A 26,419-nucleotide genomic window follows, 5' to 3' on the forward strand; every position below is an offset into this window, starting at 1 on the left:
CCCTGGAGTTCCACCATGCCAGAACAAAACAACTTAGTGAACTCTGCAGGATTTACATTTTCTTCACAGTAGATAAAGCTGCACTGCAAAAATTTAATTAGAATTCTGCACTTTAAACAAGCTTAATCCTTACACTGATGTATACATACGCACAGAAAGTGGAATTGTAATAGCCACAGTAACAAATTACTCTGGGATACATCAGAGTTATAAGACATCTTTAGAAGAAAGTAACTTTAAATTACATTGTTATCATCTTTGTAACAAGCGCGGGTAAACTGAGGGTGAAAAATACACATCAGTAACCAAATATATATTGAGATATGTTAACACAACGTGAGAATGAAATCTTGCCTGTCATCTAGGCTTAAATCACAGAATGACTGGTATGAAAATAACTTAAGCTGCGTGATTTCTAAAGAGTAGTTGAAACCTACACGAAAATAAACCAAAGAAATTCACAAGAGGGTATAGCAGAAAATACTTTAATTTGTATCTCATAGATTCAAACGTAGCAAAGATTCAGAAGTGTTCAGATCTCAGTAAGCAGTTTTAACATTGATTTCAATAAATATTACATTTTAATAGACTAGATAAGTGGAGAGATCGTAAAGTGATGAGTTGCTGATTACTAGTTTATAAACATAAGTATCTAGATTATTTACAACATAATACATAATAATAGTTTTCCAGAAAAGCACAAAGCGAGGTCAGATAAAGACCCAATCATCAAAACACAACTCAAAGTGTGGCACAGTGTATTTCATGCATATACAATGACATATAACACAAATCACCAGCTGAAGTAGGAGAACACACATTATTCCAGCTTAAGTCTGTATATGTTACTTTTTAAACTCTGTATTCTCACCTTCTTCCTCTGGCACTTCGGAGCAAGTTTGTTCAGCAACAAACATTTTAGCTATGCTGTTTGCATCAAGTCTTTGAACATTTTGCTTAAGTCTTCATGACTTTCTCTTCTTGCTACCTACGTGAGTACAATCATTCTGTCATTTGTAAAGGGAAATAAGATCTTAATCTGAAATGAATGGCGGACAACATTGATGAGCTGATCTCAAATAAGGAGCTGGAATTTAAAATAGTTTACAGCTCATGGACAGTGTATCTAACCTTATTTTTGGTATAAAAATGGATCTGTACATTTCTAAAATTTAAGTTCAGGTATAAAGAACTTTGTCATCCAACTCACCGAGCAAAACCTCATAGGCAGCACAGTCAAGGACTCGACATCAAATACAGGAAAAAAAATAGTAGATGACAGGAAAATGGTTTCAACTGCATTATACCTTCAAATGCAACAGAGCCTCCCTATATATAGAATCACCTTTCATGATACAAACTAAAAGAAAAAAAAAAAGATATGCTTATGTCCTTACCTTAAGGACCCTGCCTGGATGATGTCAACAAAGGTTTTAAGGATCAGGTACGCAAGATCTGTACATCTGAATCTCTCACCTGTCCCATAAGAAAATACATGACACCAGACTATAGTGCTGCTTCAGTGTCCACAGATTTTGGCCAGGCACAGGTGGAAGAACAAAAACAAGAAGTTGAGTCCCTAAAAGGTTGGAAGCAATTCAGTTTCTCCAAAAAGCAAAGTAGGGGAAAAAAGGAAGAAGCAATTTTGGAGCAACACAGACTACAACTTGTTTTTCCATCAGAAAATCCTGCCTAAAGCTTTAGGCACTGCAATATATAACTGCAGTTTAATGTTAGCTATACAATATTTTTCACTTGCATGAGCCTGTGGGTTTCTAGCCCTTGCTGGTCAATCCAAAAAGGGAGGAATTAATGACCAACTGAAAAAACAAATACACACAATAACCCAGAAGACTTCAATACTCAGCATATAACTTATTTGATCAAACACAGCCGCACACATTTGAGCTGGTCATCTAAACTTTCAAGTTAATGGAGAAAGCAAACTCTGGGGCACAAGTTATTGAATCCTAGAGTATGTCAGACCAACCTTGGAAAAGTCCAGGTGAGTCCGCCTTGACATCAACTGCTCTCCTACATTAACTAGAAAGGGAGCCCATGGTGACTTGCTCAGACAGGTGTCCACAAGCAAGAAAGGCTTCTGAGTTAGCATTAGCCTTCTCTAACACCACATTAATTTATTTACTGGCTTAAACAGGAAATAAGGACTGGAAAGCAATCGTCAGTTTGTGCAACTATCACCAATTTATTTAAATTCTTTCACTTTGCTTACCCCAGAGGGTAACTAAACTCGAGAGGGTTTAGTTAGGAAAGTATTGTTTCCTGAGAAACAAGGAATGTCAGCAGGAGGGTCTCATTTCCAGATGATACAAGTTAGAGTCTAGTCTGGCAACAAAGGATAGAGCATATTCCAGCTTTCAGGAATATTTCCTCTGTAAAGGATCATGTTGCAGAAGCCAGTATCAGTACAATAAGTTACATCAACAGGTCACTAAATATCCAGTATAAATAAAAAATATTTAAGAGCACTTTGTTTCAAGATTTCTTTTTCTTCCTTTAAAAAACACAAGAGATGTTATCTACACAGTACCAGCACTTCCCACATTCATTACTCCTAACTTCACTCTGTAACACAATTATTTTAAAAAAAAAAAATCATTTTAAATTTAAACCACATTTGTTTGCTAATAGTCAGTAGTGCTGTTTTGAATTCTGTTTTGGATAATGATAAATTGCCATTGGCATTTGTGGACAATGATACACAAGTAGTTTCTTATTTTATGAAATGTACACATACCCGTTTTATTACACTGAATATCCTTTTCAAGAAGGTACTGTTAGGGATTGCATAGATACAATATGCAGTATTAAATGTCAGTGTGATTACAAATTCCAAAAAGCATTTTTTTCTTGAAGTGACTGTAAAAACAAGTTCCTCCTTTTTGATCTTCTAACACCATTAAAATATAACCCATTACAAGCAAACCTATTCTCAGTGCTCAGAGAGCAAAATGTGCTGTTTCAAGACAACTTCTGGAAACTGAACCTGTGATTACAAACCAGAAAATGAAATGGACTAGATGCAAATTTGATGGAAAAACTTTCCAGCTAGCCATGCTCCACTAACCATCTTCTCCCCATTTCCTAGCCCTGAACCCTGAAGCAAATGAGGCTGCCAAGGGGCTGCAGAAGAGTCACAACTGTACTGTGTCAGAGAGAAGGTAGTTATTTTGAAGAAAGTAAGAACTTCTGAAAAGCAGCATGTAAGGGAAAAAATAACAACTTTGATATCGACGTGATGTAAATAAGATTGGTACAAAGTAAAGTTTTCTGCTTGGTAAAATTAAATTTTGTATTACAGTAAGAAGTAAGAACTCAGCAAGAGCCTTATTTCCTTTTCTGGTTTACTTCTAGACAGCCAGAATCGGCATACCCAGTCCTCAGAACATACTGATGCTCAGCACTTGGGTGAGGGGTGAACCAGCTCTCGCAGGACAAGCCAAGTCAGGACTGAGGTACATATGTTTTCATATAAAACAACTTTCTCAGAAAGACAAGAATATGAAGAAAACTTATGGTGTATCAATACAATAGAACTGTGAGCAGAGAACTTAAAAGATAAAACAGATCAGCATAATTTACACATTTAAAAACTATATACTTCATTCATAAATATCTTTTCTAATTAATAACCATTCCTAGTTTAAACATAAATATTCAAGTTGGTATTTGATTTTACTTTTTATCAGTTCATGGGAGTCCTGTAAGGATCAGTTCCTTCTGCTCAATGCAGTCATGTAAATTGTCTTCACTAAGAGGTTGCACAAAGGCCTTCATTACCTTGTTTGCTGTAGTAAAACTTTAAAATTCTGCAGCTCTTTTATACTTGTGGAAAGCCTGCAAAACAAAAAGCCCAAAGTATTAGAAAGTAAGCAGTGAAAAGAGAAGTGCAAACTGCAGCCTTTCACGGGGACTTTATTTTTGTTGTTTTAGATTAGAAAAAACAACCTGTGGAAGACAGTTGTGTTGTTTAACGCTTATGTTACTACTCTCTCATAAAAGATCCAGCTCTCCATCACATTTATGTTACAGAGATTAAAATCTACATGAGATACATCTTAAATATCTAATCATGTGTAATAATGAATATCTTATTTTAAACAAGAACTGATCAATACATTTGAGATCAGAAACACTAGCATGATGAAAGACACAAGTTTTACTATCTTTTAAAGCCATTAGGAACAACTTTTTTGCTGTATCATGAATTAATCAGAACAGGAGTTTTATTACAAACATCTACACCAAAACTCCAAATCCAAAAGCCTAAGGGCTAAATGATAGCATTGGAAAAAAAAAAATAAAAATCAGGTATTTTTCTTCCTTCTCACATATATACATTTAGAAGACAAATACAAAACGTACTTCTGTAGCTGGAGTACAAGAAGCAGGACATATCCAAAATTTAATGCTTAAAATCATTTAAGAGATTTATGGAATGAATGAGATTTGAGATAGAGATGAATTACATACAACACGATGGCCAAGGCTAATAATCAGTGCCTCACAAATTCAACTTGATAGCACAGGGTTTATCACTGATAATTGTTCAGCCTTTGAAAGTCACAGTTGCATTCACAAGTCTTTTCCACGGACCTTGGAGTGCTGACACTGAAGTTTTGCTTGTGTGTATTTTTGGTTTTTTTTTTGCACTATACAAATTACAAAATCTTACCTTCCAAAGGCATTTACAAGAGCAACTATTTCTTGACGTGTTAGTTGAAAACCTTTTGATGGGCTGTTCTCAGGAAGGTTCTGTATTTCTTTCTCAGAAAATAAAATCTTCAGAGCAGTTCCTAAGCCTTGAGTCTACAAGAGAAAACTCAATATTTTAATGTCAATAAGGTCAATTGGTAAGGTCACCGCTTCCAGCTCTCAGAAAAAAACCAAATGTTTTAGACAAAATAAACAAAAAATTGTAACCCATGCAAACTGTAGTACCGATTCTTAGAAACTGACACTCCTTCAACCTAAATAACTGCACACAAGCCGAGACAATAATGCAAGTGCATGCCATCAATTGTACTCCAAGTTCATTCACTTAAGAATATGTTTCCTCAAGTATACTTACTCTAAACCCTCATATTTTTAATCTCTTTCCCATCTCTTTTCTTCTCAGCCAGACCAGATGCATATGAAAGCATGACTGTTACAACACTTCCAGCTCCCTCCCTGCTACAGTACAGATGCCTCAGGAGCTGTGGATCAGATCTCCGCTTTCCTTCTCTCCTCCCCCTACCAACTGAAACTATGTTTTTATTATGAGGTGTCACAACACTCCTGCTTTCTCCATCTTCAATCCCAGTAGAAGACACTGCAGTTTCAGTTTCAATCCCTACTTTATACACAGAAATAGAACAGAAAAAGCTGTTCTTATTCCCCATTTTAATCAAGCTGGGGAAGCAACCACTGGACTTTGATACAGTGGTTGACGCAGGATACAAGAGAATTTGATAGGTCAGGAAATCTGGCCCTAATTCATTTAGCATAAGAAAAGGTGGTAACAGATCAGAAGTGTGAATGAGTACAGGATAGGCAGAACTCTATAAATTCAGCAGGAACCACTACAGCTTTGCTGCTATGAACTTATTTGAAACTTCAACTCTGATAAACTTAATGTTGCTGTCAGTCTGGACTTAACTCTAGCATTAAGGGTTAAAATCTTGCTCTCAGTAAAGTCTTCAGAAAACAAGACTGCTTTTCAACTCTTGGCTTTACTGCACTTCATGCAGCATTTTATAACAGTGAAAAATCTGAATTACTTTACTTTTTTCCCTTATGCATCAATTTGTGGAGCTGAACCTCATTAAGCAAAAGTGCACTATTCCCAGAAAGGCTTCCCACTGCTGACTCTACAAGACTCATCTGTTCACTGAATACTCAAAGTACTGACTTTGCCTAGAGGTTGCCTGCTCTAAACACTTTTTTTCCAGAGAATACAAGCTATACTTTTAGTAAAAAGAACCACCACTGAGTAAACAAAATTGAACACAGCATGCTAGTTTAATTGTTAAAAAGCAAACTAAACATATGTCTGTTTTTAATACACAGGTAAGGATATCAAAGACCGAAACTATACCTGCAGTTTGCCCCACAGCCTGCATTTATCACATCCAACACAATCCATTATGCGGGATATGTTTTTGAAATGCAATCTGAATTCTTCCTAGCAATTAGAAAACAAACAAACAAAAAGTTAGGTTAAATTATCTCTTAGCTTTACCAAAATTCACTTAGTACTACTAGAACCTAACTTGTCTTTTCTCTAATTGAACCCAACCACTACCATCTGGGGTGAGACTATAATAAGGATTCACGTAAACCCAGAATCTTGTTTCCAAGCCATTGATAATTCTCAATGACTTGAAAAAGTAGGACATGCAGAGTTCAGACTTGCGTTCTATACACTCAGTTTCCAGAAACTTGCTCAACATTTTACGTTTTAATTACTTCCCTGTTTCCCTATGCAATTTTAATTCAGTTGTTCAAATCCTTTTGAACCAACCTACATACCTGTAAGGTGGAATGATACAAAGATGGTAACAAAGATGGTAACAGATATTCAAAAGGTTATTTATGAGGAAAAACTCACTGAGATTGATGCCTTCACTGGGAACTGCTGAGGCAATCTCCACCAGGGAGCAATCTCCAAGAGATGCTACCTTAGTGGTGGTCAGCCCCTAAATGAGGTCTAGAGGAGGCGGGGTCAAGCTCCAACCCTTCCGGAAGCACAGCTGAATTACTTTCACCTGTGCTCCCACACCTGACCCAACACTTGCCTCAGCTGATTAATCAGAGATTCAGGCTGTGATTAACAATTTCCCATACAATACCCATCAAACTTGCAAACAGGTGCCAATTCACACAAGACATTTCCCAACTAAAACTACAGGCAGACAGCTGCTTTGCAGTTTCAGAGAGGAAGCAAATGCAATACAGAATTAAGTAATGATTAATTAACTAATAATTCTAAGTAATTTTTAACTAAAAATTGTAAGCAATGATTAATTAACTAATCATTAACTAATTCAGATCATTCAAATAAAGGGCTGATAAAGTACTGGTACCTTTCGAATAGTATTCTTTTTAAATGTTAATGAAATTCCGTATAATACTACTAATTTCAATAGTGGTAGGTACTAGTAAGTATTCAAACAGATATTTACTGCAGTGAACCACACACCAGTTGTGGTAATGTTTTGAACACCAATCTGAACAGTCCGGTAACAATGAAAGTTACTACATAGTACCAGCATTCACAGTAGGATCCTGTGTCCAAGAACACTGCTTTTCTAGAAGCATCAGCACACTGCTGATGGCAAGCAAGGCACCAAAGCAGATTCTAGTTGGCTCAACTTGGCATAACACCTTGCATCCAGTTACAGTGAACAATTTTGCCAGGCTTCAGACAACTCCTTAAGTTTTCACCCCTGTCTCTTCTAGGGTACCTCTCAGAAGCACGTTGCTGAGAAGTTTCCTAAAATAACTTCTGAAATCAATATTTTAGATGTTAATCAGAAAAATAGCTTCACCTTCAATGACTTGGCTCCTTTTTTATCTCCAGCAAACATGGACTTTTCATCAAAGTGCATACGGAAGGACCTAAGAAAGACAAAATGGAAAAAAAAATAAATCACAAAGCACACAGACCTGTCATGAACTACAGTGTAACTCAAGCTTGCATGACAGCTGTTAGAGCAAATACTGAGTTTCTAATTGGTTCACATCAAAAAGTTACTCAAGTTTCATATCATTGCTCTTCAAACTTCATATGGTTATCAATTTTACTATTCAACCATTATATCTTGAAATCTGTTACAGTTTGTTGAGAATTTTCTTCATTTTCATTGATCAAGACTTACAAGTATACATAGAGAATGTCTTAATATTTGGCCTTTCAGTTGTCTGAACTTCGTATTTGTCATCTGAATGCATCCTAAACACCTAACATGACTACAACCAGGCACAACACTGAAGCCACACAGCATGCAACTGATCACAAAAATTACCAAGAAGATGAGCAAAGGAACTGGACTGAGGAACCTCATAGAGCAAACACTCTTCCTTCTATGTTAAGTCTAAGATAGAAGCTGGATTGCTTGCTGGATCATTAATTAAAAGAATATAAGTACTAGTTTTTCGTTCAAAATAGATCATGTATTTTACACTGAAGAATCGGACCAAAGAAACAAAAAGGGAGAATCCAAGGGTGGTATTTTTATTTCCTCCTCTTTTGTTTTTATTTAAAGATATAAGTATTCAAATCTTGGAAATATCTTTTTTCTTTCATTATTTTACTTCCTCATACTATTCTTCCTTCTCCTATTCTGTCAATAAGTCATCTACTTTCATTCACACTTGAGAATATAATTGAGAGTTTCAAACTACAGAAAACAAAAAAAACCCAACAACTTCATGCCTTACTTTGTATCCCTGAAGATTTCTAGTAAGAGAGCTTTAGATTCAGCATCCTCATGGCCATTTCCAGTGTAAAGGTCAACAACAGAACGCTCAAAGTACGGTGCAACCTTTGACAAAGCCCGGAGCTCTATCAAATACAGGAAATACAAGTTTTTCAGCCTTCTTGGTCCTTCTCCCTTTGTTTCGATGGGGTCAAAACGGCGAGTGAACTCTTTCACATTTGGTCCCCAGCGAGGTTTCCCCCAGGTTTCTACACAGGAAATAAAGTGTAGGGGGGAAGAGGTTAAAAGCACACATTTGGAAAATGCAGCACAACAGATAATAACTGAGTCTACATAAAGTTAAGGAAAAAAAAAACAACAAACAAATATGTTTCAGATATTACAGCGTTTAATTCAACAGTTTTATCTCAACTCAAATTACCTTCAAGAAGATAATTGGCACACAGGTGTAAATTAATGCTAGCATGAAGTCCCGAAATAAGTTTATAAAACACTCTTTTCTCAAGGCAAAGACCTGTTGAGGGAGGAAGAAGAAAAAAAAAAAAAAAAAAAAAAAGACAAGTGAGCCTCAGCCCAGGTACTTGAAACAATGCATTAAAATTAACAGACCTTGACATTTCACTGATATAAGAAGTCTGCATTTAGTCTGATTTAACTGTCAAGAATTACAGTTATAGTGCCTCATTAATTTCAGAAGTATCATCTAGAAACTATTATACTCTTGGTAAAAAAAAAAAGTATACCTCACTCTTATACATAAAGTAACACCAAGAATAAAGTTTGACATTTCTAAGTTGGTTTTTCAGTGTTTTAATATAGTCTAATAAGCATCCAACGAAGTGATACATGAAAGTAAGATGCTTATATTGTTTACGCAACGGACTTAAAATAGTCTTGAATTCTGATTATCTGGAAATCAGAACTCTAGTGTGACCTTATCCTAGTTAGAATTAAAGCTACCATTGCTTTCGGGTAGTGTTCTTACAAAGACATAAAAAATCCTGAAAGCCCTATGGCACTGGAAAACAGCCAAAAATATTTCTTCCCAGCTGTACTGTAAATCCACTGAAGATTTAAATGCACTGAGTAAAGCCCTGAAAACATGACTTTGATGAATAAAGGCTTTCACAGCATAAAAAGAAATGTAGTGGCAACGGGTGGCCAAAATATAATTTATATGCAGGAATTGCTTTGAAATACAGCTTACACCAAGAGACAGAGACTACATTCAGAATTTAGGGGGTTTGCTTCCTTCATAAATATGTTTGGGTGATTCCCCTGTCACTCCAGTTTCTACAAAAAGAAGGAAGAGCTGATGGGGAAGCCTATCTGTGAGACTGAGATACAGCCTCATTTACAGCCAGCATATTTTAACAAGTATATGAACATGTGCTTTTCTACAACAGAACCAATTAAAGCTTTCCAATAATAGAACATTTCTGAAAGGCATAGTGAACTAATTTGCAAATTATGTATACTTAATACATTTACTTTTTTCCCCACGGCCTACAAACTAGTACTGAACTAGTAACTAGTACTGAAGTGAACTTCCACTTTACAAAAGATGAAACATTATAGAGCTTAAAGAATCATCATGTAAGCGAAGAAAAACTTTTCAAATACACTCAAGTAAGAAAAAAGTTATTTGAATGACAGTCAAGTTCTGTACAATTTATTAATAAGACTACGCTATGAAAAACATTTGGAGAGAAGTAAAAGTACTACTGTGTTCTTCCTAGTGAATTTTGATATTATTTCATCTGAAAGGATTTACCTTCTAGCCATGTGTAGAAAGATTCTCCTGTAATGTTAGAAAATATGGTTAAAATAAAGAGCATTCATTTTCACCAATAAAGTATCTTTATATTACTGTGTGTACTAACATTAGCTGCCATCTGGACATAAAACTAAACAACTTAGCTACTGAAGTGAGAATAGGCACTGACATGGCTGAAATTTGAGAACAGTTAAAATCTGCTGGGGTCAGAACAAAAGAAATACAAGAATAAACATGGCTAAGCTACTAGTGAAGTTTATGAATACATTTGACTAAATGCACTAGCGGTTAAAAATGTGTCAGGAAAGTATAACTGAGAAAAGAGGAATATCTGTGGAAAGACATCTCATGTACATCTCCCACAACCGTCACTGTTACATTTCACAGCAGTTACTTACATAAAAACTATTTCCAAAAGCAAAGAAACTACTGCATCCTGGATTCTAATATATACCAGCAAACTTCAGGTTTGAAGAATGACCCAGGATTCTAAATTAAACATTGCCCTACTCAACTTACAGGTACACCAGTTCTTGGCTGGGTGTGTTCTTAGATTCTAAACTCAAATTGTGGCTGGAAGACTACATAGAGTAAATGGACCTGGGGGTATTGGTTGATGCTCAGCTGAACATGAGCCAGCAGTGTGCCCAGGTGGCCAAGAAAACCAATGGCATCCTGGCTTGAATCAGAAACAGTGTTGCCAGTAGAAACAGGGAAGTGATTGTCCCCCTGTATTCTGGTGAGGCTGTACCTTGAGTACTGTGTCCAGTTTTGAGCCCCTCACTGCAAGAAAGACACTGAGGCCCTGGAGTGTGTTCAAAGAAGGGCAATGAAGTTGGTGAGGGGTCTGGAGCACAGGCTTTATGAGTAGCAGCTGAAGGAGCTGGGATTGTTCAGCCTGGAGGAGGCTCAGGGCAGACCTTATTGCTCTCTGTAACTACCTGAAGGGAGGTTGTAGTAAGCTGGGGGTCAGCCTCTTCTCTCACGTAACTGGTGATAGGACTAGAAGGAATGGCTTCAAGCTGCACCAGGGGAGATTTAGGCTGGACATTTGGAAATACTGCTTCTCTGAAAAAGTGGACAGGCAGTGGAATGGGCTGCCTGGGAGGTGGTGGAGTCACTGACCCTGGAGGTGTTCAAGGAATGTTTGGATGTTGTATTGACGGACATGGTTTAGTGAGAACTACTGGTGATGGGTGGAGGGTTGGTGGTTGGACTGGATGATCTTGTAGGTCTTTTCCAAACTTGGTGATTCTGTGATGCAGTGAAATACTTCACAATTATACTAAGTTTCACATGGATGCTCCTTCTACACTACACAGTGCTTGACATGATCAGCAACAACCAAAAATAAAGTGAATCCCTGTGCTCAGATCCAAACAAAGAAATACTGAAGACAAAGGAATATCTTTTGATACAGCAAAAATCCATCCAATCAATTTCTGGTTAACTTTGTTAGTATCTATACAAGCCCTAAAACCCCTCAATTTAAAGATCTGCTGAGGAAACACGAACAAAAAATTTAAGTGATCAGCACAGAAAGCAACTTTATACTATAATCAATCCTAAACATCACGGTACTGCTTTAAAATAATATGAGCTTTGTTTATATATAAAGTGAACATCACTCATTCCATCCAAAAAAATGTAAATGTTATCCATTTCTACCTCTAAACAATAAACCTTTGGAAGTCAACATTAACTAAATTCAAAACAGAAGAGGAAAATGCTATAGGTGACTGTTACAAAATTACTTCTTGAAGTTCTTCCTCAATTACACACAACAGGCAACTAATCTTTGAAAGCTAAGGAGGAGAAGAAATCCTGCCTGCTTCTTTTAATCCTAACCAGTACATCATCTTTTCTATAAGTGTTATGTATTTGGATCTAGAAGAGCTTCTTCAGCTCAAGAAGCCACAGGTGATCACTGGTATCACAGGCATAAAACACACACAGAAAAGCAGAATAAAATGACTTACCATCATCTCCTCCTAGGAAGTTGCAGGGAAAGAAAAAAAGAAAAATCCATGACTATTAAAATAATTACTTTCACAGCAAAGCAGTAATGAAATACAAACTTTACTATAAAAATTGAAGAAGTACAAGAAACCTTATTTACATTACCAGAAAATAGAGTCTACTTTCCATCCTATTCATCCTCCTCAGAATGGCCTGAGACTAAACACATTATTATAATGAAAGACACTAAGAATTTAAAATCCTAGTACAGCTTCTTGAAAGCCATGTATTAGCTTCAGAAAGACACGAACTTCAGGTCACATTATTCAACAATCTGACTCCTTTCTGAAATTCCAATCTGAGATAAGCTACTTATGCAATTATTTTTATTGTATCTGCCAGCAGTAGTTAATTTGAGCAAAAGCTATACTGAGTTTCTAATATCTGTTGATGTTTTCTAACTACCTATTGGTTAAATTACATTTCACAAGAGAGAGATGCTGGCATAGTAACACACAGTTCTGGGTCATTATGCTTGTTTGTTTTAAATGAATAACCAAACCTTCTTAAGCATTTATTTTTTCTAAAAATAATTTTATTTGTACACTTTCAATGAACTAACCATTGTTTACAGAAAAGTATACAGCGACTATGCACTAAAAGGATTAAATTAAGTGCTGTAGAGGAAAAAGAAGACAAGGGAAGAAAACAACTGCTGGATTCATTGAATTTTAACTCCTTCCCAGTCACAATATAAAATGACTGTACACTTCCCCATCAAATAGTTTTAGATATCCTTTAATTTTCAGGTGGCTCCCCTCACATTACTAAGCCTACTCATGTGCATAAAAATCAAGCATGTTTGTAATCCAGCATCACAAACACAGTGTAAATATTGACAATGCATGGTTGCTTCAACACAGGAAATTTAAAAAGCAGAGAGCACACTAAGAGATTAAAGAATATTATTTGTATCATTTGTACTGAAAAGTCACAATGTTAAAAGAATTGCATTTAAAAAATAAAATAGACAAGACCCACCCCTACTAGGTGCCAGTGGATTTAAAGGACGATAGACAGATCGAGGCCTAGAAAATAAGTTAGAAAATGCAAAATCAGTTCTAAGCTAAATTGCAGTGCAAGCATAAAAGTAGCCTTCCACTCCCACCCAATTACTTGAAACAGTTTTCTTCATAGATGCTGTTCCACACTCTCCAAGCAGAGGGCCCTTTGTATCCTGTGTAGCGCTCTGGATTCAGCAGTAAATCCACATACTGTGCATCTGGAGATCTCTCATCTAAATAAGAAATGTTTTGTTATGTATTCTAACTGATCATTTAAAAAAGACTTTAAAAGTCAAACAGTTAAATACAAATAAAAGTCTTGTATAATACTCATTTCTCCAGTTGTGCTACAAATACCTTGTACATAGAAATAAAGCAATATACACTCTAAGCAGAAAACTAAAGAATATCATCTCTTTCACAGTCTCTTACACTGCCATCACTTCCATGATTTCTTCCCATTTTTTATGTGGCTTCTTCAGTTTCACTGCAAACACTACATGCCACATACTTTTATACCTTACACAAAGATATGAATACTGTTTTATTGTAAATGGGCCTCAAAGTCAGGGCTTAGTTGACCACAGTGCTCAAAGTGAAGAAAGGAGAAGGGGAAGAGAACTGCTTTTTTAGAACTAGGTACAATACAAATATAGCTCGTTGTAAACATAAAGAAGAACATCTTGGTGGCGGAGCATAGTCTTCATTAACTGAATCACTTTTATTTCCAAGATAACCTTGTACAGTTGCATAAAGCATGGAACCTATTGCTTAACTGAATGAGCTTTCTGCACAGCAGAAACATAGACTGCTGCAGCCCTGCTATAGTGATGAACTGCTGGGATGTACTATTTAAGCTATTAGGATACAATTGGATCCTTAACTCCAGTGCTTCTGTTGGAGCAGTGAACTTTAAGTTTTCTGGACTGCAGTTTACAGTGCATTGGTTTGTAGCTGGACTTGATGAACTTTAAGGCCTTTTCCAACCCGAGTAATTCTATGATTCTATATTCCAGAACACGCTGTTGGTCATGGAACAAAATAGTACTGAAGCAACATTTCAGCAAGTTATATCCTCATCTCTAAAGCTGACTTCAAATTCAGGCAAAACATTCACATTAAATCACTGCCTGAAAACTCTGTACGAACAGGAAGTTTCACATTACAACTAGTAGAAAGTAGGGATAAAGCACATGCACAGAGCAGAGGGAAGATGAACTAGCAGCCTAATAGTGGAGCAGAAGTCTTTACAAATAAGGGTGAATATAATACAGAGATTGTCCGAAACATACCAAGGCTAGAAGAACGTAATGAGCGCAAGCACAGAGAACAGAATAGAAGCAAAAATAATATGGTAGTAAGAAAAAAATTAGGTGTAAATAATTTGTACGGGATGCAAGTCTTTTGTGAAAAGCAGCTTTTTAATGAAAAAAAAGCTAAAACTCTCCCGTTTGCTTTCTCTTTATTTCTGTAAAAGTCTCCTGTCCACTGTATCAACAGCTGGTAACAGTGAATATATAACATGATTATTTTGTTTTTTTGTTTTTGCTTTTTTACAAGGCTTTCTTTGCATGCAAGCAAATATGAACTGTCACATATCAACACAGTACAAAATTAGAACAGGTATTTGCGGAGTAGCTATAATCTTATTTTTAAGACAGTAAATAAAGCAAACACTGAAGAGCTTAAATATTTTTACCATCAAGTTCACAAAAATGATCCTGTGAATCATCGTATCTTGCCCAGTCAATGAAAGCCTCCTTACTTTGGTTACTGAGGGGAAGAAAATGCATTTGTTTATTTGGGAGTTTAAAATCAGATCAGTAAGAGTTACTCAACAACACAGCCCACATACAGTGATTAACTTAGAACTTAATTCTGAACTATTGTATCTGGCACACTAAAATATATGGAGTTGGGGCAGAGATACAAGCAAGCACTGTGGTACTTTCTGAAGTCAGTTCTGTGTCAGATAGCGATTTCACCATCATTACTTACATCTTTACTTATATCATTACTACCGCATCAGTAGTGACTTCTCTTCCTTCAGTAAAATAATTTTATAGCACACATTTTTAGCACTTTCAGAAGTACTTTGGCAGCTGTTACTACAGGGGGAAAAGTCCCTGTATTCCTTGACCTATGCTTTCAAAGAAATCTACAATACTTAGCCTTGCTTTTGCATGGGAAGCTGGATCTCTAGGAGTCTATCCCAAGCTAAATTACTCTACGAATATGACTTGAGTCTTTTAAATAATAATGTTAACTCCACTCACTCCAGCAGTTTCAAAGGTGCACTGTCCAACACCATCCTGCAGAATTTGTACCCCCCAACCTTGTTTGCTCCATTCAGTAGGCAAGACCAGGGAACTGATCCAAGTGAAGAATAACTTTGCCACCAACAAAAATAATTCACAGACTCCCTGACCTGGTTCACTGAGTGATCACAAACACGCACACCACTGAAACAGAGAGACTCAGACAGAACCCCTTACCTCACCGTGGTCATCAAGAAAAAGAAGGCTGATACTGGTAAAAACTAAAGAGAACGTTTCCGTTTGCAAACTTTATCTCCTGCTGCTGTAAGGTTGCTTAGCAAATACTTAGAAACAAAACTAGAAGTACTTTTAAGACAAGGAAAGTGTCTACTTCTCACATAATACCTTCAGGTATTTTTGCATCATTTCATATTTGCTTTTTAATGGGCTATGGAAAGAATTAAGGACAAAAAAGAGCACATTGCAAAACCAAGACAGACAAAAAAGAAATGCAGCTCCCTTGCTACTTTGTATATATACACAATTTCTTAATTGCCATAAATCTCAACATACCTTAAGGTACTGTTGACTGCTCCCAGTTTGTTAGCTTGCTCACAATCTTCCAATTCCTTGGAATTATTTGCAGCTTTTGAATACTGTAAGAAAGTTCATATTTAATATACAAATAAGTTACCTAAAACCCACTGAAAACAGGTGATGTGAAACATACTTCAGCATCAAATTAGTTAGTATCAAGTAAAAAAAGTAAAAACCCTGAATTCTGGATATGGTTAGTAGTTTTTGGAACATTTGTTTTAATTTTCTTCACTTAATTTTATCAGGTCCATTTTACCCTGTGCATTTAACTGCCACAGAAGATTCAGCTAAATATGTCAAAAGGCAGTCATTTGCCACCTCCCAGAAACAGTCCAACATCCAGTATTTTCTGAGAAACAAGTACTTTGGAAAGTCTGTCTCCCCCTACTATTTCATGCTGAGCATGGTGTGATATTGCACGGATTATTACTTTGGTTAGTTCAGATCAGCCAACTCAGCCTCTTGGCCACCCCTACCTAGCCTGCTCACTGCTCAAACAGGGAAGAGGGCAGAACAAGAAACAGAGGTCTTAATGTCCTGCAAGCACTGTTCAGCAACAGCTATATTACTAGTATGTCATCAACATAGTTTGAGTCAGGAATCCAAAATACAGCACCATACGTACTGCTATGAAATTAATTAGTAGCAGCAAAACCTACTGAACTTCAAAGTAGTTAAAGAGATTAAAAAGTGACTTAGAGCTCACTAGAAGAAACTACCAAACAACCAATCATTACTCTAGAAAGAGCTTCTTGCTCAATTTTCTCGAATTTGCTAGGTGTGGGGCTTCTCTTCACATCATACAGAAATACGTTTAATGGAAAAACGTAAACAAGGAGTGCATCTGACCTAGAATTAAACAGATACTGCTGATGAAATAAAATACTGAGATGCTAAGGTAAACATTCTACATGCCTAGAGTTGCAGACCTATCCCTACCCTGAAGAGAAAAACATTGCTGCCAAGAAGATCACACTAAATGTAAGTTCCCAAATTGAACGAGTGTTCAAGTCCAAGTCATCCTTCCAGGCTTTGCTATCTCAAGTGTTTACCAACAGCTATCCAAGACTATTTATTTTTGACTTCTGACTAGATCTGGACAAAATACAAAATACCTTTTGACAAAGCAGGGTCTCATTTAAAAAAAAAAAAGTTTCTAAAAGGAAATAGAGGTGTGCAGTTTAGTGTTTACACATTGGGCTTACATAACAAGGTTTAAGTAGTGGAAGGGCTGCAGGGGTGCCCTCTATGAGCAGAGCGCAGCAGCTGCCCTATTCTGATCAGAGCCAGCTCCACAAGGGACCTGCTACTTCCCAGAGCTGATCCACAAGTGACACTGTGTGTGTAACATCCTTTGGAAGAACAGATTATAGAAAGCAGGGGGGAACAAGATCTGCACAACAGCAGCTAGGAGAGAAAACTGGGAAAATGCGAGAGTAACAGTCCTGCAGTCACCAAAGTCAGTGTAGGAAGGCAGGAAATGCTCCAGGCACTGAGCAGAAGTTCAGTGCAGCCCAGGAGAGGCTGACAATGGAGCACGCTGTTCCCTGCAGCCCACGGGCATCATGTGGAACAGATCTTCTGACGGCAGCCTGTGGAGTAGCCCACAGTGCAGCAGGCAGATGTGGCCTGAAGGAAGCTGTAAGCCCATGGAGAACTCCTGCAGGAGCTGCAGCCCACAGAAAAGAGCCCAAAGTGGAACAGCTCATTCCTAAAGGACTGCACACTGCAGGATGAGACCGCTGCTAGAGAAGTTCTTGAAGAACTGCAGCCCACAGAAAGCTCATGTTGGATCTCTTCATGAAGGACAGCATCCCAATAGGAAGAATCTCATGCTAGAACAGGGAAATGGAGCAGGCAGGAAGGAGTGGCAATGACAACGTACTAACCAACTGCCCCATTCCTCCTTCCCATGCACTGCTTGAGGGAGATGAAGTAGAAGTTGCGTGGAAGGACAATTTGAATTTAGTTTTCAATGTCTGACTCTGTTATCATTGTCAATAAACTAACCTTCCCAAAGCACAGTTTCACCCCAAATGGTAATCAGATGGTGAATGATTTTTCCTTTCCTTGTCTAAACTTATAGATTTTTTTTTCCCCCTTAATATTATCTCCTCCAGACCTGATGAGAAGAAGAGAATGACAGCAGCATGGTACTTAGCTAGTTACCAGTATTGTGACACCGTAGCCCAAGATGTTTTCACTACCTTAATGAGACAAGCCTGCAGAAAATGAAGCTACTTTTGAGCCTCTTTAGCACCATTTTAATAAGCTTACATTGGTGCCAGGAGTTTAAAAATGTCTTCTATTGTTAACTGCGCTTCTGTGGGGAACAGGCCTTCAAGGCTAGATGATCTTCCAAAGGTAGAAAACAAAAACACATTAAAAACACCCCACAGAAGTGTGAATAAAGTTAGAAGTTTACAAGCTATGCTCAGGTGAGATAAGTAGTAACTATGGCCATTCAGGTAGGTGGAAATTGCTGGGGAGGATGTAGATAAAGATAGGAGTAAGCGTGAATCTACACACAGCCACGGTACTCAACAGTAAGAACTCTGATTTGGGCCCTATAAGTACTCTTATCCAATTCATTGCTAAAACCCTTATTCTTGGGCACTGTGTTAGGGATTTGGGCATGAAGAAGAGTTATCTGCCATCCTGCTCTGACCTTTTTTTTTAGGTGACTCTCCTGCTTTCCTGGCTTTGCTAAGATCACTTAGTAATCAAATAAGGTTGGCTTGGAAAAAAGCAAGCAAAAGCCAGCAGCACAAGTTGACCACTTAAGTGTATCATCTTTAGGCTAATGACCTACTCAAGATCAGACATGTCAAAACCACACATAATTATTCATCTTTTTTTGGAATACTACAGGTTGTGTTTATATATGCACCGCTACTCATCTCAACCTACAGCTTTATAGAAGGCAACCTGTACTCAGAAAGGTACAAAGAATTTTACATCAGGCATTGTGTGGTCATGTTCTACCAGCTCTGATCATTCATCAATTCAGCCTGTACCAACTCTCAAGATTTTAAAGTCTCAGAATGGTGCAATCGTACCAGCTACATCAGGAGCACTCTAATTGACAGAAGGATAAGGAATAAAGGAATAAAACTCAGCATAAAGGAATTGATGTTAACAACTGCGTCACTGTTAAGACTAAAGATGTGCAAGAAAAAGCCACATGTATACTGCAACATTAAGATTACAAGTCAGAAGAAGCTTAGAAAGTAACTGACTACTTACTTTATTAGAGCTCCCAGCTTTAATTCCAACAGGTATTTTGCTCTAAAAAACAAACAACAACAACAAAAAAAAACTTTTACACTGCTCACAGACATGATTATGCTTGATTAAAATCTAGCAATTAAGCATTATTTCTACAGAGACTGATTAGCTAGCTTCTTTGCTTTCCCAACATGTTATATTCAGAAGTGCTCCATCTTAGACTTGATCATTTGTACCAATAATATAAATAATTTTAGGAACTTAAGCCACTGATTACATTCCTTCTTGTGAAACAAAATATTTTGTCACCTCTTTGTTTAAACATAAGTCCATTAATAGTTAGAAACTAAAATGAACTTTGTTAGCTGATAACTGATTTTAAGTAAAGATTAGCCTTATAGCTGAACTTCAGCATAGTTATTGAAGCCTGCAGAAAGTTATGCATATAATACCTTAACAATTAAAATTTTTAACACCAGATTTTAACCACAAGAAGAAGATGACTACATTTCAACTGAAAATGCAGGATTCCAAACAGGCCAACTAAGAATCAGTTTCTGCTTCATATGCCTTCTGAAAACCCCTGCTGCACATTAAAATACCTGCCCTGATCAGTTACTTGAATGACAACAAAGTGTCAATCACTGCAAACTCTAGTCTCAGCCATAAAGGTTTGTTATACTATGTTTGCAAAATGCTTTGTCACCTGTAAAAGAAATAAAATACAAATAAGCTATTAGGACTTACTGTATACTTAATATAAAGAATTCTACAAATGGAAATTTAAGTGTCCATTCTTCCAGCTGCCTACTCACAAAATTATTTCAGAAATCTTTGGTTTCAGACTTAGATTAATACTTGCTTAGGCTGACAGCATACAGAATATCTTTACAATATCAAAAGTAAAAAGAAATTTTAAACATATATATATTTTTAAATTTTCCTATTTTTCTGCTTTTCAATACAAAAATGTAGTTTTAACTTTAACGCAACAAGGATAAAACGCAGAAAAATATATTAAATTAGTGGAAGTTAGGGCTTTTTTTTTTTGTTTGTTTTTTTAAGTTACTTGTGTAACTATCAGTTCATATTAGATGTGTACTACTTAGTTCTATTTCTGGCCAAACCTATAGTTAAAATATTCTACTGTTAAGCTACTGAGATTTTTCTTGCAAACTCAGTAATGGTTTGCAGTTCATGAAATCAGACAATTCTGTCACCATTTGCATCAGTGACAGCAGAAAGCATGTTTTGAGTCATTGAATGGGAGAGTTGGGAAATCCCAGCAAACAAAGACATCAGCTCACTTCTACAAATACATAGTTCTGAACTGTTAAAGATAAGAACCTTAGAGTCATATGAACAGTTTCTAAATACTAGAAAATGAGACGACTTATAGAATTTGTTTTCCCACCAACAGGTAAGTTACCCATTTTACACTCATATTTATTAGGAAAGAATAAATCTATTAGTGGTGGTGATTTAGTGTAAGTGTTGGTTTTAATCAGAGAGCTGAATCAAGATGTACGTGGACAGAATTATACTGCTGATGTACCAACAACTATCCCAGCACTGGACTTAACAGTATAACCATTTAATTTAGAAAATTATATAGCATAACTAGAAAAGAGATTAAAAAAAGTAATTTCAACTTATTGAAGCTACAAACTGTGGTATTACAACAGACTTCAATTTTACTGTAATGAAAAAGTGCCACAGTCAGAATTACTCACTGAAATTAAACAAGCTGTTCAGCCAAACCGCCTTTCCCTACCGTACAGTATCTGATGCATACCTCAGGACAAGGCTCTACATGACAGTCTTTGATAGAACAATGGCCATCATCAGCCCAGAATGGACACGGTCTCTTTAGATTCACCTAAAAAAAACAAAAATAAGAAGTTAAAATCAATACTTACTTAAGGCAATAAAAAATAAAAAAATAAGCAAAAAAAAGAATTTCCAGTATTAGGAAATAATTTCAAATTAAATAAAAGGAAAAGGGTTAAATTTACACACACACGTATTTAAGTCCAAGAGCTTTGGAGTTTTTAATGGTAATGGTCTCCACAGGAGAAAAAGGTCGCAATTAAATCTCTCACCATTAATACTACACCAGAACAGTAAACAACTACTAAAAGAAAGGGAAATCAGAGAAAGACAGATATAAAATAGTCATACTTAACCAGTTGTATTAGTTCTGAACAGGTCAAGGAAATACATTTCACAGAACACAGACACTAGTGAAAAAGTTTACTGGTTCAAATCAAGTGTTTGGATGATTTCAGATTTCAAGTAGTAAAAACAGACTCATTACCACACTTCATAATTGCCAAGTGTATGGGAGATTGGTAATCACAGCCTGAACCTCTGATTAATCAGCTGAGGCAAGTATGGGGTCAGCTGTGGGAGCACAGGTGAGAATGATGTAGCTGTGCTCCCGGAAGGGGTGGAGCTTGACTCCATCCCCTCTGAGACCTCATTTAAGGGCTGACTCCCACTGGAGCAGTATCTCTTGGAGATCGCTCACCAGGGAGGACTGCCTCAGCTGCTTCAGTCAAGGCACCACCGTTGGTGAGTTTTCCCTTTACTCATTCACTTATATACCTTCTGTACATTTTGTTTCCATCTGTACATTTAAAACCAATACATTTGGCGAGCCAGCCAGGAGCCTGCGAATATCGGAAAAAAAAAAAAAATGTCTTTCCTGTGGAATGTGTTTAGTTGGTTCAAGGGGGAGAAGATCACCCCCTTAGGGAAAATCCTCCCTGGACAAATACCAGGGTTTGAGGCGTCCCCATATTTTCAATTAGCAACGATTATCGAACAATGGGGGCCCTTACGGGTAACGGGCAATATGTCCCCTTACCATCTAACTGAATACTTTCAGGGGTTGCAAAAAGATATTTTGACAACCAAAGAAAGGCAAATGGCTGCATCCATGGCTGCTTGGCCTTTATTGAATGCTTTAAATCAGGCAGAGGTTAAATCAGATAAGATTGAACATGAAAATCAATTATTAAAAGCCCGCATTGAAAAATTGGAGGGCGAAATTAATCTATTAACGGGGAAAAATTCATCATTTTTTTTCAAACACCCCCCAAATTAGATACATTACAATGGATGATAGTAAGGATCCTGAAACATCGGATCAAACTAAGGTCACTAAATCTGACCTAGAAGAGCCACTTAAGACGGACTTATTAGAAGTCCGTCCTATGGTAACCCAAAAAACAAAAAAAGTCCAGGAGCGACCAGCAGGGGTGCCTCCTGATCAATGGACCCCTGCTGACTCCTATTTACACGTAACAGCACGTCCATATACGCCCACCGAACTTATGGATCTAGTACAGCGCTTCAGGCAAAGACCAAGGGAAAGTGTCCCAGCCTGGCTGTTACGATTATGGGACTCGGGAGCAGAAAGTGTAATAGTTAACGGCTCCGAGGTATCTAAACTAGCAACTATAACAGTCCATCCTGCCCTGAGGCAGAGATTGTACTCAGGGTCCCAGTTCCCTGAAGAGAATCATTCGATCGTAGATTGGATAATGGCTGCCTGCCGTATGGTATGGTCAAATAAAACAGACATGCCAATACATACAGGAATGTGGTCTTCTATGGAAGACCTACAAAATTATATCCGGGAACTAGGCATGCGAGAGGCTGTCTATGAAGATGTATCTGTTAGTCCGGACATGGTGAAGTTTTCCGCGGGAATGAGGGACCTAATCTTACAACAGGCTCCCTCACATATGTATGGAACATTGGTTTCTATATTGAATCCTCTAGTGGCCGCAGAGGCAGCAGTCCAGCATGCTGCCCAATTGGTAGCGGACCTGGGGGAAACGGAGCGCCTAAGAACCAAGCGCAATATTAGAGTAATTGAAGATCCTGAAGTTTTTCCAATAGCCCGAGCCAGGAGATCGGCTCCACGAACCCCTCGGGCGGGACCCATTAGGGTGTCCCGAAAACAAATGTTTAATGATCTACTCCGAGCAGGTGTTCAATTTACCAAAATTGATGGGCAGCCCAATCACGTTCTGCTTCAGTTGTGGAAACAGCTGAAGGATGAACAAAAATTTCAAAACCGCCCCAAAAGACCGGGGATAAGGCTTATAGAACGACGACCAACAACAGTTTGGAATCTAGAAGACTTTATCGTGCCAAATAGGAAAAAGAGGCCACCTCAGGTGCCTCGGGTCACAGTACCAGAGGCATCGGAGGTAAAAGACTTGAATCTGGCCCAGTTTATGGCGTGATGAGGGACGTCAGTCACCCTAGGGCCTCTAGACGGGACCGGAGGCCCTATGTGGAATTGACAATATATTGGTCCCGAGAAAATGTGCAGAAGGTTATGGCCCTCGTTGATACGGGGGCGGAAACATCTATAATTTATGGAGACCCAACAAAATTCAGAGGGAACAAAGTAATGATTGGAGGCTTTGGGGGACAGACCGTTCCAGTCACCCAAACTTGGGTAAAATTGGGGGTCGGGCGCCTCCCACCACGGGAGTACAAGGTATCTATTGCTCCAATTCCGGAGTACATATTGGGAATTGATATCTTGTGGGGTCTGGCTCTCCACACAACAGTGGGAGAGTTCCGGTTGCGGCAGAGATGCATTAGTATCCGGGCAATTCAGACAATATTGAGAGGCCATGCAAAACATGAGCCTATTTGTCTGCCCAAGCCACGTCGGATTACTAATGTAAAACAGTACAGACTCCCAGGTGGGCAGGATGAAATAACAAAAACGGTGCAGGAATTAGAAAGAGTGGGTATTATAAGGCCTGCACATAGCCCGTACAACTCCCCAATATGGCCAGTGCGAAAATCGGATGGAACATGGAGGATGACAGTGGATTACAGGGAATTAAACAAGGTCACGCCGCCCGTTCATGCAGCCGTACCCAATATTGCCTCCCTAATGGACACACTAAGTAGAGAAATTAAAACGTATCACTGTGTCCTAGACTTAGCGAATGCATTCTTCAGTATTCCGATTAGTGAAGAATCACAAGACCAGTTTGCATTCACATGGGAAGGCAGGCAGTGGACTTTTCAGGTTCTGCCGCAAGGGTACGTGCATTCACCTACTTTTTGTCATAATTTGGTGGCGCGTGATCTGGCTAAGTGGCAGAAGCCACATAATGTAAATTTATATCATTATATTGATGACCTCCTGTTAACATCCGATTCATTAGAGGCGGTGAGACAAGCAGCAGATTTATTGATAGCTTATCTGCAAAAGAGAGGGTGGGCTATAAACCCACAGAAGGTGCAAGGTCCGGGGCTATCTGTAAAATTTCTGGGAGTAATTTGGTCCGGAAAAACCAAAGTACTACCCAGTGCAGTAGTGGATAAAGTCCAAGCGTTCCCAGTCCCTACAACATCAAAACAGCTACAAGAGTTCTTAGGTATATTAGGGTATTGGCGCTCCTTTATACCTCACTTAGCTCAGTTGTTGAGGCCATTGTATAAGCTTACCAAGAAGGGTCAATCGTGGAACTGGGGGAAGGTAGAACAAGATGCTTTCCAACAGGCAAAGCTGGCAGTTAAACAAGCCCAGGCATTGGGTATATTTGATCCGACCCTCCCAGCTGAACTAGACGTTCATGTTACCCAGGATGGTTTTGGCTGGGGCCTGTGGCAACGCCAGAGTTCTGTTCGAACCCCCATTGGATTCTGGTCTCAGGTTTGGCACGGAGCAGAAGAAAGATACAGCATGATTGAAAAACAGTTATTGGCTGCCTATTCAGCGTTACAAGCGGTAGAGCCAATAACGCAAACAGCAGAGGTTATAGTTAAAACTACATTACCGATCCAGGGGTGGGTAAGAGATCTAACTCACCTTCCTAAGACAGGGGTGGCCCAAGCACAGACGGTAGCACGATGGGTCGCCTATCTAAGTCAAAGAAGCAGCTTGTCTTCGTCTCCACTCAAGGAGGAATTACAGAAGATCTTAGGCCCAGTGACATATCGCAGTGATACGCCGAAAGAACCAATGGTCGCTCCACCAGAGAAGAGCCCTGTTCAGGAAGGAAGATATCCTATTCCTGAAGATGCCTGGTATACGGATGGGTCCAGCAGAGGCAACCCGAGCAAGTGGCGAGCTATAGCATACCATCCCTCTACTGAGACAATCTGGTTTGATGAGGGGGATGGTCAGAGCAGCCAATGGGCAGAATTACGAGCCGTGTGGATGGTTATAACTAAAGAACCTGGTGATGGCATCCTGAACATCTGTACGGATAGCTGGGCCGTGTACCGGGGGCTTACTCTGTGGATTACGCAGTGGGCTACCCAGGAATGGACTATCCACGCCCGACCGATCTGGGGGAAAGACATGTGGGTAGACATTTGGAATACAGTCAAACACAGGACGGTATGTGTCTACCATGTCTCTGGTCATCAACCCCTGCAGTCACCAGGAAACGATGAAGCGGACACACTGGCCCGAGTTCGATGGATTGGGAATTCACAATCCGAAAATATTGCCCGATGGTTACATCAGAAGCTACGGCATGCTGGACAAAAGATAATGTGGGCAGCTGCTAAAGCATGGGGGCTGCCTGTACAGCTATCTGATATCGTCCAAGCATGTCAGGACTGTGACGCTTGCTCGAAGATGAGACCAAGACCGTTGCCTGAAACAACATCCCACATTGCTAGAGGATATAGTCCTCTTCAGAGATGGCAGGTTGATTACATTGGGCCCCTCCCTCGGTCTGAGGGGGCGAGATATGCCCTGACCTGCGTTGATACTGTAAGTGGACTGCTGCAAGCCTATCCCGTACCAAAGGCAAATCAAGCATATACAATTAAGGCACTCACTAAACTAATGTCTGCATATGGGACACCTCAAGTCATCGAGAGCGACCAAGGGACTCACTTTACTGGAGCGATGATACAGCGCTGGGCAGAAGAGAACAACATTGAATGGCGATTCCATCTGCCATATAATCCAACAGGGGCAGGCCTTATTGAACGCTACAATGGTATTCTTAAGGCTGCCCTGAAGACAGACTCCCAGTCCCTGCAGGGGTGGACAAAAAGATTATACGAAACCCTGCGGGACTTGAATGAAAGACC

The 26,419-nt window shown here is 38.5% G+C and overlaps 1 protein-coding gene across 1 annotated transcript in view; it reads right to left on the reverse strand.

The window, feature by feature from the left end:
* Nucleotides 1-469: 469 nt before the first annotated feature.
* ERO1B (endoplasmic reticulum oxidoreductase 1 beta) overlaps nucleotides 470-26,419 on the reverse strand; it is a 34,010-nt gene continuing 8,060 nt past the window's right edge. Inside the window, exons 3-16 of the mRNA XM_072332537.1 lie at nucleotides 21,123-21,206; nucleotides 19,346-19,387; nucleotides 16,076-16,158; nucleotides 14,944-15,017; nucleotides 13,357-13,477; nucleotides 13,222-13,268; nucleotides 12,201-12,212; nucleotides 10,219-10,245; nucleotides 8,866-8,958; nucleotides 8,446-8,692; nucleotides 7,554-7,623; nucleotides 6,101-6,187; nucleotides 4,697-4,830; nucleotides 470-3,858 (exon numbers count right to left, since the gene is read on the reverse strand). Of these exons, the coding sequence (XP_072188638.1) occupies nucleotides 3,798-3,858; nucleotides 4,697-4,830; nucleotides 6,101-6,187; nucleotides 7,554-7,623; nucleotides 8,446-8,692; nucleotides 8,866-8,958; nucleotides 10,219-10,245; nucleotides 12,201-12,212; nucleotides 13,222-13,268; nucleotides 13,357-13,477; nucleotides 14,944-15,017; nucleotides 16,076-16,158; nucleotides 19,346-19,387; nucleotides 21,123-21,206 (1,182 nt within the window). The 3' untranslated portion in view covers nucleotides 470-3,797. The remainder of the gene's footprint in view (nucleotides 3,859-4,696; nucleotides 4,831-6,100; nucleotides 6,188-7,553; nucleotides 7,624-8,445; nucleotides 8,693-8,865; nucleotides 8,959-10,218; nucleotides 10,246-12,200; nucleotides 12,213-13,221; nucleotides 13,269-13,356; nucleotides 13,478-14,943; nucleotides 15,018-16,075; nucleotides 16,159-19,345; nucleotides 19,388-21,122; nucleotides 21,207-26,419) is intronic.

Source organism: Excalfactoria chinensis, chromosome 3, assembly GCF_039878825.1.
Source record: "Excalfactoria chinensis isolate bCotChi1 chromosome 3, bCotChi1.hap2, whole genome shotgun sequence".
Lineage (NCBI taxonomy): Eukaryota > Metazoa > Chordata > Aves > Galliformes > Phasianidae > Excalfactoria > Excalfactoria chinensis.